At 36.6% G+C, this 14,425-nt stretch overlaps 2 protein-coding genes across 4 annotated transcripts; one reads left to right on the forward strand and one right to left on the reverse strand.

Moving 5' to 3' along the window:
• Window positions 1-696: 696 nt before the first annotated feature.
• Window positions 697-3,916, reverse strand: tmem18 (transmembrane protein 18). Its single transcript, XM_084098731.1, has 5 exons — window positions 3,734-3,916; window positions 3,447-3,564; window positions 1,475-1,529; window positions 1,292-1,385; window positions 697-1,172 (listed from the first exon to the last, which is right to left on the reverse strand). Exons 1-5 carry the CDS (start codon window positions 3,824-3,826, stop codon window positions 1,074-1,076), a joined length of 459 nt encoding a protein of 152 aa, XP_083954857.1. The 5' UTR covers window positions 3,827-3,916; the 3' UTR covers window positions 697-1,073.
• Window positions 3,917-4,847: 931 nt separating this feature from the next.
• ccnt1 (cyclin T1) lies at window positions 4,848-14,386 on the forward strand. 3 transcript variants are annotated; one of them, XM_084098950.1, is made up of 9 exons: window positions 4,848-5,057; window positions 6,160-6,241; window positions 6,348-6,476; window positions 8,132-8,192; window positions 8,970-9,032; window positions 9,147-9,192; window positions 9,573-9,736; window positions 10,051-10,121; window positions 10,473-14,386. In XM_084098950.1, exons 1-9 carry the CDS (start codon window positions 4,888-4,890, stop codon window positions 11,736-11,738), a joined length of 2,052 nt encoding a protein of 683 aa, XP_083955076.1. In that variant the 5' UTR covers window positions 4,848-4,887; the 3' UTR covers window positions 11,739-14,386. The 3 variants fall into 3 exon arrangements, with proteins under 3 accessions (XP_083955076.1, XP_083955075.1, XP_083955077.1); XM_084098949.1 differs by having other exon boundaries at window positions 8,970-9,192; XM_084098951.1 differs by lacking the exon at window positions 4,848-5,057 and adding an exon at window positions 5,952-6,009 and having other exon boundaries at window positions 8,970-9,192.
• Window positions 14,387-14,425: the final 39 nt, after the last annotated feature.

Raw genomic sequence — 14,425 nt, forward strand, 5'->3', positions numbered from 1 at the left:
CATCACTGGGATATACATCACATTATGGAAGAAAAGACTATTGCAACATCTGTTTCATGCTGACATCCTTGATCCACTAGTCAGCATTAAGTATGGTATTAATGATACATAATTTATCCAGGATTTTGAAAAACGTAACAGATTTTACAGCCATCCACTGTCGCCCTGGGGAGGATGAGAAAAGGTGTGATGATGTGAATATGTACTTTTAACTGTTGTAGGTGAAATGCTAATAAAACCCTAACCCTTCCGCACACCCCCTAACAGGCAGCTTTTGCGAAAAATTGTAAAGACCTTTTGGCACATGCCCGTATTTCGTTACACCTATAACTCCAACCTGCAGATACCCACATTTGCCCTGGGGAATTGGTGTACTGCCCCCTCTACTGGTTAAAGGAAGATATTTCACTGAGACCATTTATAAAATAAAAAAAACTTTTTTCATATTTACTAATTTAATACCTTTTAAAATTGCAAATCATATAATTAGCATAATAGTTTAAGTGAAAGTTAACTAGGTTATTTGAATGTAAAAGTATGAACATTAAAAATATAAGTGTTCATGTTTTTACATATATTTTGCATAATATAAATTCTAAAACTGTTTATTTCGAGAATTTTCAATGTGGTCTCAGACATTTGGATTTGTGCATCTGATGTAGTGGTAACATCCAAAAACAAACACAATGATATCTATAAATAAAAAAAACATTCAGTTTATTCCCATAAATACACAATTTACATGTCCGGCACTCGATAACAGGGAGTTTTATAGAAACCATTCAATGGTAACAATAAACAAATAAGCAAAACCAAACTCTGGAATGGTCTATTTTTATGTACACAAAGCAGTTGCATAATACAGTTGATGGCTTTGTCCAATAGGTTTTGGATCAGAACACGTGCCATGGAACGTTTGCTAGTAGGTGGAGTAATCATCCATCGTAATCTGAAATAAACACTTAAGAACCTTCACTGCAACCTTTTGTTTTCACCTCATACTAACAACATGTGTGCCCTCCACCTCTGGACATTACAACATTAGGAAATGGTGCACGTCCTGTTCATGTCTTCTATTGGGTTTTCTTGTGGTTCTCTCTGGCAGCTTTTCTCTTTAACTGCAGAATCTTCAATTCTGTCATGGTTGAGAAGGTCCTCCATACCCACACAGCCTAAAACACAGAGAATGAGTTTAAATCAACATCTTAAACATACTTTGTAAACATAATTAGATGAGATGCATATTGTAGTATTATATATGAAGAAGAATATTCTTAAAGGAAAACATTACCACAATAATAACTGTGTTGAGCAAGAGCGGGACAGAGTATACTAGTGATATGAACATTCCTTTTGAATCAAAGTATTGGAACTTTGAAAAAGACCTAAAAACAAAATGCAGACACATTCAGTATATAAGAACAAAATACATAACATTATGTCGGTGGGTTGTGGTGGGTGTATAATTACGTACCTCCAATTCATCGCTGCCAACTCATTCAGATATTCTGCACTGTAAACCATTGAGACTGCAAAACATGAACTACTATGTTATCTGTTGATCACAACACAATCTAAAGTGCCTAATATTAATATATATAAAAATGTTGTCCCGCCAGAGCCTTATTTGATCGGTGAGTGAAGTAGATGATTGCTGCGCTTGTGACAGGGGCGAAAATCAATTGAGAATTGACACGATAGTGAAAGATCGGAAGACCGAAGTTTCACGTGGACCATTCAGAGATTTTTTCCTGAATTTCCGGTGGGTGTGAATTGTGCTAAAAAAAAAAAAACGTTGCCTTATCTTCTCTGAAAAGCGTTCCTCATATTCAGCTGACATTAAAAACACTTTCAATAAACAAAAACCGATCTGTCCAACACTGAACTCACGAGGCGTCTGAATCGGTGTATAACAAATCGGTAACACTTTACAATAAAGTTCAATTTATTAAACTCTAGTTAACATTAACTATTAATAAACTGCACTTCTACAGCATTTATTAATCTTTATTAAAGTTAATTTCACCATTTACTAGTAGCCTACATTATTGAAATCAAAAGTTGTATTTGTTAACATTAGTTAGCCTAATGCACTGTGAAGTAACATGAACAAACAATGAACAGCTGTATTTTTATTAACTAAGATTAACAAAGATTAATAAATACAGTAACAAATGTATTGCTCATGGTTCATGTTAGTTAGCGCTAAAACATTAACTAATGTAAAAAAAATAAAAAATAAAAAACACATTTACTCAGAACACCTCTTAAAATGAAAATGTAAGTGTGCTTACCCCATTTTATTTTAGTGGTTAGCAAGATTGAACCTTAAAGGGTTAGTTTTAAAGGGTTCATTTAGGGTTAGTCACCCAAAAATGAAAATTCTGTCAGTAATTACTCACCCTCATGTTGTTCCAACCGCGTAAGACCTTCGTTCATCTTCGGAACATAAATTAAGATATTTTTGATGAAATCTGAGAGCTGGATCACTCCTCCATAGGCTGCTAGGTGACCGAAACTTGCTGGCCCAGAAAAGTTATTAAAGAGATCGTTAATATAGTCCAAGTGACTACAGTGGCTTAATCTTAAGTATATCAAGCGACGAGAATACTTTTTGTGCGCAAAAACAAACAAAAATAACGACTTTATTCCACTATTCATTTCCTTCTATATTAACGATCTCTTTAATAACTTTTCTGGGCCAGCAAGTTTCGGTCACCTAGCAGCCTATGGAGGAGTGATCAGCTCTCAGATTTCATCAAAAATATCTTAATTTATGTTCCGAAGATGAACGAAGGTCTTACGCGGTTGGAACAACATGAGGGTGAGTAATTACCGACAGAATTTTCATTTTTGGGTGAACTAACCCTTTAATAAACTACAGTATTTTCAGGTTATTTATATGACAATGTGTAGAACAATTACCAAAAAGATCTTTTAGTTTAGACTGAAGGTGAAACCAGAATAATGCAAAGCAAGTTGTTGTTAGCTAATTGTATTCAATTGTATATGGTAGAAAATTAGACTATTAGTTAAAATAAACTTTTAATGCTACTTTTTTATTCTACTTTTTGAAATTGATATGATTATATACCAAAATAATTATTAGGTCTAGCAAAGAAGGATTTTATCTTACAAAGCTATGAAATCCAGTGGTAAGACCAATTTTGGCCCAAGAAAAACCCTGATACACGTGTCGATTTGACAGCATTTCTGCACATATATATATATGGTGAGATAAATTTATAATTATGTATTTAATATAATTAAATAAATATAAATTATGTTTAGGGTCCTTTCCCAATCTAACCGCACAACATTCACAAAACGCATCTTGTCTGAGCAGTTTGTCGTCTTGTAATTTTTCGGAAATTTAATTTTGTATTTCACTATAATTTAATACATTTACCCTTACCTTTAACATTTTAATTATTGCAGAAACTCACCCATCAAGAGAAAATGACAGATCTGAAGGCGGTAGTATTTGCAGGACATGATGGTGAAAGCAAAACAGAAGACATGGAAGGCCAGCAGACAAATCAGCCAGGACTCAGTCCAGTCAACCTGGAAAAAAGTTTACATGATGATTATTATTACTAGTTCTTTTAGTAATAAATCGTTTTCTTTATTTAATTCGGATCACGTGACGTCGGATGTACTGAAAAATAGCGACAAAACAAAAACTCTGGATTAGCTTTATGCCTAAGAGAATCAAATGTTGCTGTAAACTTACAGACTGTAGAAAGCTCCATAATGATGTGACGCGAACATTGCTGAATCCATCGATTGGAATGGCGCTGATATTTTTAGCTTTGGACTCGGTCATTTTGTTTGACTACACGCCACTAAACCACATACAACCATAAACACTTCCGCATTCGTCACTTTCTTTCTCTCGCGACACAACCTGAAGCTCACCAATGGATGGCGCTATTACGCTTCTTAAACATGTAGTTGACGCTAAGACTAAGAGCAGTTTATTCACAGACAGTAACATTAAATATTTAATATTTATTTTCAGATACGGGTTTTCTACATTTTTATATTGAAATAACATAGAAAGCCTTTAAATTCCCGCATCGATTTAAAATGAAGAAAAAGAAGATATGTAGGAACGGATATGTCAAAATAAAAGTTCTCTGCAAACCTTTATTTTGCAGACAGCTGGGCGACATTGCAAGCCTACTTACAAATATTATAACAATAAAATAAGATATCAAACGGAAAGAATGTATATGATTATCATATGTTTAAAAAAACAGCAGATGTTACAATTTAATGTCAAAGAGAATGATTCATTCTCAACTGATTTATGATTGATTTGTTTTTTATTACTTTTTTTATACTATTTGACGAAGCATTTTATACACAAATATAGATTTAAGTCTCCCAGTTTGTAGTATTTAATAATAAAAACATTTATTTAATTAATTTATGACTTTTGTATATTTTCTTTAAAGTTGTTTGGTTTATCGTTATTTCCTATTTAATTTCATCCCTTGGCGTTGAATTGTTTTTTGTTTTGTTTTGTTTTGTTTTTTTAAGAAAAGCACTTGATTTGTTAAAATCAACTTGAACCTAAATTATTTTGCATTAATCTATAATTTATATTAAAGTTTTCTTGAAATAACATATCCTTACATCAGGATGGTTCAACGGTTTATTGTAATGGCCATTGCAGATACCTACTAAACTTGTCATAAACTATTTTATTATTGATGGTAGTATTATTAATTATAATTTATTCCTGAATTTAGGGTATAAATAAAGTTTGTTTCAGGTTTCGGTTTTTTGGGACGGGCTCTGGTTCAGGTTTGTCGCATTCCAGCCAGCGATGACGCGCTTCCTGTGACGCAGAGAGATTTTAAAACATTGTCCTTCTCAGTAATGGCGGCTACGTTCCCTTCGCCTTCGCTAAATAACAATAAATGGTACTTCACGCGCGAACAAATCGAAAACAGCCCATCTCGCCGAGCGGGACTTGATCCCGACAAAGAGCTCTCGTACCGACAGCAAGCTGCTAACCTGCTGCAGGACATGGGACAGCGGCTCAACGTGTATCTTTTTCAGTTTGTGAGGCGTCGTTCTCGGCATCTGCTGACGCCGGTTTGGGCGGCTTGTCTAGCGTTGAGTTTCAACGTTATAATGACCTGAAACAGGTCTACCAGTAAACACGCCTTTTGTATTGTGAAACGTGTGAATTAAGGCTATTGGAATAAACGATTTATGTCCCAGTTTTGTGGTTTTTGGGGGTTAGTTTAGGCCTCAGGGCCTAGCTTGAAGTGTCTCTCCTACTGAACAATAGCGCAGCCGGTGTCATTGCTTTTCCCACCCTCCGGTTTCCACTATTTTCTTCATTATACCATTTGTTTACACTCCAGTTATAGACTTAAATGTTGTTTATGCCATTCCAAAGTATGTCTGTTAGTATTGCAATTAAACATATCCCGTCGGGGAGAGATTTGCCCTGTCTGATACAGTAACAGAACATATAGTAATTGGGGAGAGATTATGAGTTGTCCCGATTTATTTTTAGGTTAATTATGTGCCTTCAATTAATGGAGAGCAGTTAAATTCTGTTTTTCTATTTTCAGGAGTGGGTGTTTTCACTCTCTACATTTGAATATTGACAAATATAAATGATTGTTGCTCTAATTAATTAAAATACAAGAATTGAATGTGAATGACAAGCCCATACCACTTTGGGGTGGACGTGTCTTTCTAAATATCTATGGTGGTTATGACCCTGTTGAAATTCTGAGTTTGTTGATATGAACAGTAATGCAGTTTCGACATGAAACTGAAGTTTCAGTAGTCTTGTCCATGTGAAACGGCTTCTCGAACAAGAAAAATTGTAGATTGGTACTTGATTGGATGGTTGTGGTTTGGTATTGCTGTGATATCATGTGAGTGACAGGTTGCCCCGCCCTCGCGCCAATAAATTCGTCATCAGAGAAGAGATCTCGCTTTAAGAGGGAGGTGAAGCTATTTTGATGAAACATTACAAGGGTAGGGTACATGAATAAAAAAAAGAATGTGCACAGATAAATAAATTACAATAAATGCAATATTCCATAATGAAATAATAATTTTTAATTTAGATTTCATGGTGACTAATTGCTTTTAATGTCAATGCCATCCTTAACTTTGGACGATCAGGTCACAACTTACAATTAACACTGCCATTGTGTATATGCACCGGTTCTACATGATCCAGTCCTTCACCCGCTTCCACCGAAATGTGTGTGCCTTATCCTTCGACAAGCTTTTTGCTAAACTTTCATATGAAACTGCTGGCTGGATTGGACAGGAATCTAACCTCTTTGTAAATGTCATGTTTTGCACAGGTGATTGCTCCTGCAGCTCTCTTTTTAGCTGCGAAGGTGGAAGAACAGCCCCGGAAGCTGGAGCATGTGATTAAGGTGACCCATGCGTGTCTCAATCCTCAGGACCCGTCTCCAGACACCAGGAGTGATGTAAGTAATGATAGAATTTATGTCCGATTTCTTTAAACTGTCTATGAGTCATTGGATCAATTTACTTGCTTTGTTTAAATGTAACTTATTAGCAAATAAGTTATTTTACAGCAACAATTTTCACTGCAATAATTTCTTTTGCAGCAAAACAATTTTTAAAGGAATATTTCACCCAAAATGAAAATGACGGAATTTTCCCTTTTTTGAGTGAAATACTAAAAAATAAAATTTAAAAAAATCATTTTTCAGAGTCCTTGATGAATGGTGGATTTTCAGTTTTGTTTTTTTATAGCCATCTTTCTTGTAAAATTAACTATGTTTTTCCCCCTAACTATTTAGCTTGACAAAAATTCTTTACCAGCTTTTTAACTCATATCAGATCAATGATCGTTTTTATCAAATAGGGCTGGGTTAAAAATATAGATTTCTCGATTTTAAGTGATTCTCGTTTTGATGAACTGATGTTCTTCTTAAAACCCAAGAATCGATCTTTTAACAGTTTTCAGTTGATGAATGAACAAAACTTTGTAGCGTGCCTCCCATCCAATAAATCACAATAAGCTTTGTGCTTTGATATGAAACAGAGTCTCAGCCTTCAAATTATGTCAATTTAATTATGAAATTCAAACAATAAATATGTTTTGCCACTCATGAATGTGGTGTGACAGATCGCTATAGTGCCGCTCAGTTAATTTCTTCCACATTACTACTAGTTAAAGCAAATAATCATGAATGAACATCAGAAGGTATGCCTGAAAGATACAGTACAGCTTTCCAAAATCCGCTTCATGTCTCATGTAATCGCTTAATCAGTGTTTCAACAGCGGAAATACGTCATTAAAACAGCTTGTAAACAATGTCATGTAATGTTACATTTACCTCGGAAAAACATTCAATGTCCATTAACTCTGTCTTCTAGAAAAATGTACTCCAGAGAGCAGCATTTTGCTAAATATATGCACTATATTGCATATTCATTGTATTTTGTATTATGTTTTGTTAAGGGATATTTGAATCCGTTATGTTTTTATGACAGCCACCATTTACATTTTTATATTTCAAAAAATGAGTAGAAACAATTATGTCATTCAAAAGTTATTATTATAACATTATTATTATGAAAACTTCCTTTTGTCTAATGTAAATATAAGTAGCCTATACAAATTGAAATTGTAACCTTTAATATTGTAGTAATATACTTAATCGATATCGAATTGAAATCAGAATCGAATTGCAAGCTTGTGAATCGAAACGAATCGTGAAATTTGTGTCAATACCCAGCCCTGGTATCGAATGTGAAATTTAATTGCAGAACTACAGCATCAGACATAACATTGCTTTTCTTTTGAACAGGTTGTGCAAGCCACAGTTTTTGTATTTCTATATTTTCATTTTGAATCAAAATTATCTAAAACATTTTTTCTCTTAGGTTGGATATGAATAATCTTCTTTCTTCAGTCTTTATCTGTTGTGTTAGTATTATTCATATGCCTCTCACTGTCATATGTTGATGAATTGAAGGGGCATAGCTTGTATAATAAGGTGCTGATTGGCTTGACGCAAAAAAGGGTCATCTTAATTTGACGAGAGCGAGTAAACGTGTAGTCCATGACCAAGAGAACATGTGAGTAACCTGCCTGTCCTCTCAATCTCAGACATACCTGCAACAAGCCCAAGACCTGGTCATTCTTGAGAGCATTATACTCCAGACCCTGGGTAAGTTTGGAAGGGCAAGAATGGGTCAGTGAATCACCATACTAGAGAGATGTACCAAATAACCACATTTATTCTCATTCACTGCTAATTCCCAGGGGTCAACAGGACTGTCACTATCTCCTAATTAAGAGTTATTACTACTCTCACCTTTTCCATTTCTATTTCCATGTCAGTCTGGCAATGCACCCTTCCTGTGTGTGGTTTACGATGCTATCGATTTTGTATGCTGAGCCTATTTTAATCTTGAGTACAGTAGGGATGTCAAAAATACTGGTTCTAAATAAAAAAAAACATGTAAATGTACCAATCTTTTTGCAGTACCAACTTCAGTCCTCTTGAATGCTTGAATTTTTAGTAAAAGAATTTGTGCAAAAGCATATTAATTTTATAGCATATTAAATCAGGATATTTCACTGGTAATGGTATCAACTACTGACATTTGTTTATCGTGATAACCCTGGTGTAAACCGTCGTCTGTGTCCTGCTTTGCAGTCCTCCGCTTTGGAAAATTCTGTTCTTGTGCCCATAATGGTAATTTGTTTTGAAAACTTTGACTATAACCAAATCGCCCCACAGGCCACTTGCAAGGAGCTTGGCTCAAAGATATCTCACCAGTCAAGCACAGGAAGCCCCATGTTTGTGATTCACTCACTCATCGTGTATATTGTGTGTGGGGGACTTCACCTATATGAAGAGTCAAAGCACTTCACTGCAGTACAAATGAAAAACTAAAAGTCTGTCTCTCTCTCTCTCTCTCATCTCCTCTCTTCCCTTCAGCTTTTGAGATCACCATTGATCATCCTCATACACATGTTGTCAAGTGTACACAGCTTGTGCGAGGTGAGAACCAGCTGCTCACTGTAAACTGTCCTTCGTATTGCTCGGTAATGAGTACTTCTAGCCCACCAAGCTCACAGATTTCACATCTGATCACGAGCTTTCCTTTTGTTCCAGCGAGTAAGGATTTGGCTCAAACCTCATATTTCATGGCAACAAACAGGTATGTTCAGATAGCATTACTTATGTAGAAGATACCTTACTTGTGTAGAAGTTTTCTCTGTGTACACTACCAGAACTATGTGAGGTTACAGTTACATCAATCTTTAATCCAAGTATGATGAATGAATCTGGAACTTGAGTTTTTATTTGATTGATTGATTTGAAATACAAATAATTTGTAGCATTATATACATGTCACTTGTGATTAATTTAATGTGTCCTTGATTACATTTACAAATGTATTCATTTCTTTAAAAAAACTTTTGAACGGTAGTTTATGTATGGATTACTATAATTCAGTAATAGCAATAAATGGTTTCTAACAAATATTTGTTTCTTCTCCTGTGTTTTTGGTATCTCTGGGTGATCTCATTGCTGCAGTCTCCACTTGACTACATTCTGCCTTCAGTACAGTCCGCCCATTGTAGCTTGTGTTTGTATTCATTTGGCCTGTAAATGGTCCAACTGGGAGATTCCGGTTTCCACAGACGGCAAACACTGGTGGGAGTATGTTGACCCTACAGTGACCCTTGAGCTGTTGGATGGTATGTAAATGTAGCTGTTGTTGGTCTTTTCAAGTGATTTTCTTTTGAAATGGTTGTCTTTTTAATAGAGAGAAAGTTTAATTCTAGAGATCTGGAAAAGTATGTATTGTAGTTTATTTAGTTCAGTTTACATTTATAGACAGTTTTACTAAGATTTTTAGGAAGTAACCATTGGAAGACCTTCAGTGTAACATTGGACAAAATTTGGGTTTTTTAGCCGGGACAAGAAACTATATAGCCATTTAAAGAATTTCTCAAGTAATGTGTGATTTTGCCCCAAGTTGCCCTAAATATTTTTGATAATGATTTCACAGAGCTCACTCATGAGTTCCTGCAGATCTTGGAGAAGACGCCCAGCCGCTTAAAACGCATAAGAAACTGGAAAGTAAGTCAGTTTGCCTCCATTTTAATTATATCTGGATAACTGCAAATACTGTGTGCCCACAAAGTACAGTAGTCAACATTTGAAGTGGATCAAAACCTTTCATCAAAGTTATACATGAATTCTTTAATGAATAGAAAGTTCAAAAGAACAGCATTTATTTGAAATAGAAAAACTTTTGTAACATAAATGTCAAATTCACTGATCGATTAAATGCATCTTTGCAGAATGAAAGTAATAATTTCTTTCCAAAAAAAATGTCTTACTTGCCCCAAACGTTTGATTGGTACTGTGTTCTGACCATCCAAATTGCATCCTCATTATCTTTTTTTTTTTGTTTTACTTGTGCTTCAGGCTGCAGGTCAAACTGCCAAGAAATCAAAGGTGCAAGATGGTGATCAGTCTGAAGCCATTATGAACATGATCTCCATGGCATCGTCTGACAGCACGCTGGCGGGACTGATGAGCCTTTCCGCCCCTCCCTCTGGTTCTTCCATGGACTCCTCAGCAGATGATCCCAGCGCTGCAGCCTCATCCCAACACTGGCAGCCTTCCGGCAAGGAGCAGCCCACTGCTAACGAACTCCACGCGCCTGCTAAAGTCTCTCTGAGTGAGTATCGGGCCAAGCACGCGGATGAACTGGCGGCGCAGAAGCGGAATTTGGTGAACATGGAGGCAAGTGTGAAACAGGGATACGCCACTGCCGCACAGGCCCTCATGAACCAGCAGAGGAAAGACAAGCACCATCACCACCAGCAGCAGAGCTCTAGTTCCTCAGATCTGAGCAACCCCTCACCTATCGTCCTGAAGATCCCACTGGATGAGCGAGAACGCAGTTCCTTAAAGACGCGCTTCCCCGCGCGGGGCCAATCAGACGGCGGGGGGCACAGCAGCGGGGGGCACAGCAGCAGTAGCAGCAGTCGTGGATCCGAGCAGGACATTAAAGTGCGGATTCGGGTTCCAGAAAGGCGAAGTGGGTCCGGGGAAGACGGGAAAAGTCGTGAGAAGCACAGAGATCGGTCCAACCACCACCACCATCATCACCATCACCACCACCACTCCTCCTCTTCCACCACCGGCTCTTTATCTGCATCGTCTTCCTCATCCTCAGCACAAAAACACTCAAGTTCTGCCGGCACCTCAGGAAGTAGCAAAAAGGTCCCTGGTGACTCTGTGCGAACGAGCTCTTCGTCATCGTCGTCTCGAAAAAGGACCCACTTGCCAGATCCTTCCACTGGCACCCACCCCTCGAAAGTCAGCAAATCGTCCAGAAACTCATTTCAGTTGCCGACGCTTTCCGGAGTGCCGTCCCATGCGATGGGTCACGGGTCTGACATCCTGAGCCTCTCGCACCATCAGGGAAACTATTCGCACTCCAAGGCAGACAAAGCCGACACGAACGGCCACAATACGGGCGGCCAGTCCAACGAGTATCAGGACACATTTGACATGTTGAACTCGCTGCTCAGCGCGCAAGGGGTGCAGCCGGCGCAACCTCAGATATTTGACTATCGCTCTCAGTACGGAGAGTACCGGTATAGCAGTAGCGCTCGCGGAGGAACCCAGCCGCCACCTTTACCCTCAGAACCACCTCCACCTCTGCCACCCTTGCCCAAATAAACCCCTTCATCCCCCCTCCCCTCCCCACCATTCATCCGTCCACATACACTGATCAGATCAGTCGTCTTTGGGAGTCCTGGGTTCCTTTTGTGCGTCTAACTTTCTGTGATGTTGAGTTTGACAGCAGAGTAATGTAAGGCAAAAATGTACCTGTATCGTTTTGTGCGGTTGTGTGCGAGCGAGTGTGTTCACAACACCCATCTGTGGCAATAATGTTAAAATAGAACAAAATATTGCAAAAAATGTTATTTATTGAAAAAAAAATTGTACATACTATTTTTGATGTCACTCAGTTTTATATCAGCGCTAACAGAAAAACATAATGGAATTAAGGGTATGTATTACTGAATGAGAGGGACCCATTGTCCTCTTTAAAAAGTGTAACCTTGAATGCAAAAAGGAAAATGTTTTTGGTTTATGTACGGATTTAAGTCTTGCTAACAATATATGTGTCTTTTTTATTGATTATGGTATTTATTATTAGCCTTTTAAAACCATAGTTATTAGCAGTCGTTGCTTGAATGCATCAGGTGATATCTGGATTTTATTTTTATACTGTTGTAACCTGCTTCCCAGTCTGTATTTACTTGATTGATACGTCATGTATGTTTTGAGAATGAACATACGAATCCCCAATATTTGCATCAAAATGTATGTTTCTAATATACGAGTAGTAACTGAAGTAACATTTTGATTTTGTTTGGTAAGTATTTGTGGTCTTTTTTTGTTTGTAACTTTCAGCTTTGTATTCTGTAAATGACTGAAAATCGACACAAATTATTTTTTAAAAATGTTTCCCAAAAACAAGGATATATGCCTACTTTGGGAAAGTATGTCTGGTAAACCTACAATTCAGAGGCAGATGCAGTCATTGTTTTAAATGGTTGTAGAATATCATGCTCATTTATAATACACTATACACAACAGTATGTCCAGCTTGTACTCGTTTCATCTTTTACTTCTGTTTGTTAATAACACAAACCCAAATGGTGTTAGATACAGGCTATTTGTCATACTATGATGTAACTGACTTACAGTGAACGAGTGAATATGAATCTGTGATGGACAAAAGTACAATCTGATAAAGAAATATCTTTCCACCAATTTTCAGTTGAACTAATGTTTTTTTTATGCTGCTTTGGTTGAAACTATGATAGTTTGCCATGCAAATATTTGTTAACTAACAAATTGCTGAAATTCATTCTGTCTGCATTTATGACTGAGTCTCATTGAACTGATGGTACTTTTGTCCATCATACCCTTTTCCACATCATATTAAAGAGATAGCCCCCCCCCCCCAAAAAAAAATCTATATTCTTTATAGTAAATCTATATTTACTCGGCCAAAACTATGATTTTCTTCTGTAGAACACAAAAGAAGATATTTTGTCTGTATAAAGTCAATAGGGTCCACTGTTTTTTTTTTGTTTTGTTTTTTTAATATCTTCATTTTTGGATGAACTATGTCTTTAAATATGGCATCCATTTTATGGTCTGTTAGGTTTATATTAATATCTGTCTCAGTTTAAACACTCAAATCAGCACTTATAGATTGAATGGCGAGCATGCTGACCGTTCATGTTTATTTGTTGCAATACCTCCATTTTTGTTTAACATTAAGGTGCGTTTACGCCATGTTGTAATTACGAGATTTCAGCTCAAAATGACAGCTTTCTGAGAGCTCTTACTTGTACCACCTGACTCTGAACAGAACGTCACGTGTTGTCATTTTGAGACTACGGTAATTACGACACAGCGTGAAAGCTACATTATAACCGTATCAAGGTCATTTTGGTGTTTTCCAGTGATAAGCCATCCAATCCTGATTCATGAAATCTTGCATGAATGCTATACAGTGCACATTAAAACTGATAGGGATTTAAATGTTTTGAGCCAATCGTTTTGTACCTTTAACAATATTGTCTCCATATTCATATCTTGCTTGATCATGTTTTTGTATGCAGTTAATAGCACAATAATGCAGATTACTATATGGATCAGTCTATGTAACTTTCTTCTGATTAAATGGCATGACTTTCATTGATCAATTTACAGACAAAAAAAAAAAAATGGAAGCATGAAATTGAGTTTCTACTGTCAGAGTAAATTTTACTTTAATAAATGTTGCGTTCTTTTATTAAGATGTTAGCAGGGATTCCCCAATACTTTGACCCTTTTCCTGATTGTGCCTGTTGATGATGAGGAACATTTCAGGAATATTGTGAAATTAAATGTAACACTATAAGCTATAAAAGATCTGTCACAGTTTTGGCATATATTCCTTATATGATGCACTCCTCATGTCCTGTCCCTGTTTTATCATTTCTAAGTAGAATTTGAAGGTTTAACATGTTTTAGTTTTGTGTTTGCTGGTGTCTAGTCTGCTTCAGTAAGACTAAAGAGAAGGCGTTGTGTGGGTCTAATGCAATTCATGTCACCACTGTATTTTCTATGTACCTCCATTCTCAAGAATATAGCGTTTTATCAAATGTATATACTGTTTTCTGTGTTTTAGTGGTACCACATGAACTCTCAGGTTTTGAATTGAATTGTTGGGGTGTTTCTTGTCAGAAGTTAAGGTTTGCATTTTTGTGAACTCGGTTCCTTTTTATAAATGTGGTTGATGTACAATAATGTTTTATGAGAAACATACTTGTGGGTGTTTTTCTTACCAATTGCAGTGTAAA

This window comes from Abramis brama (assembly GCF_963993115.1).
Source record: "Abramis brama genome assembly, chromosome: 22".
Taxonomy (NCBI): Eukaryota; Metazoa; Chordata; class Actinopteri; order Cypriniformes; family Leuciscidae; genus Abramis; species Abramis brama.

Excerpts from the sequence above, each read along its gene's own strand:
- tmem18 (XM_084098731.1), bottom strand. The coding sequence starts at position 3,826 with ATGACCGAGTCCAAAGCTAAAAATATCAGCGCCATTCCAATCGATGGA. Across the intron at positions 1,530-3,446 it reads CTGTCATTTTCTCTTGATGG|TCTCAATGGTTTACAGTGCA; the intron begins GTGAGTTTCTGC and ends CATGTTTTGCAG. Across the intron at positions 1,386-1,474 it reads TTGGCAGCGATGAATTGGAG|GTCTTTTTCAAAGTTCCAAT; the intron begins GTACGTAATTAT and ends TTTTGTTTTTAG.
- ccnt1 (XM_084098949.1), top strand. The coding sequence starts at position 4,888 with ATGGCGGCTACGTTCCCTTCGCCTTCGCTAAATAACAATAAATGGTAC. Across the intron at positions 6,242-6,347 it reads TCACCCGCTTCCACCGAAAT|GTGATTGCTCCTGCAGCTCT; the intron begins GTGTGTGCCTTA and ends TGTTTTGCACAG. Across the intron at positions 6,477-8,131 it reads CTCCAGACACCAGGAGTGAT|ACATACCTGCAACAAGCCCA; the intron begins GTAAGTAATGAT and ends TCTCAATCTCAG.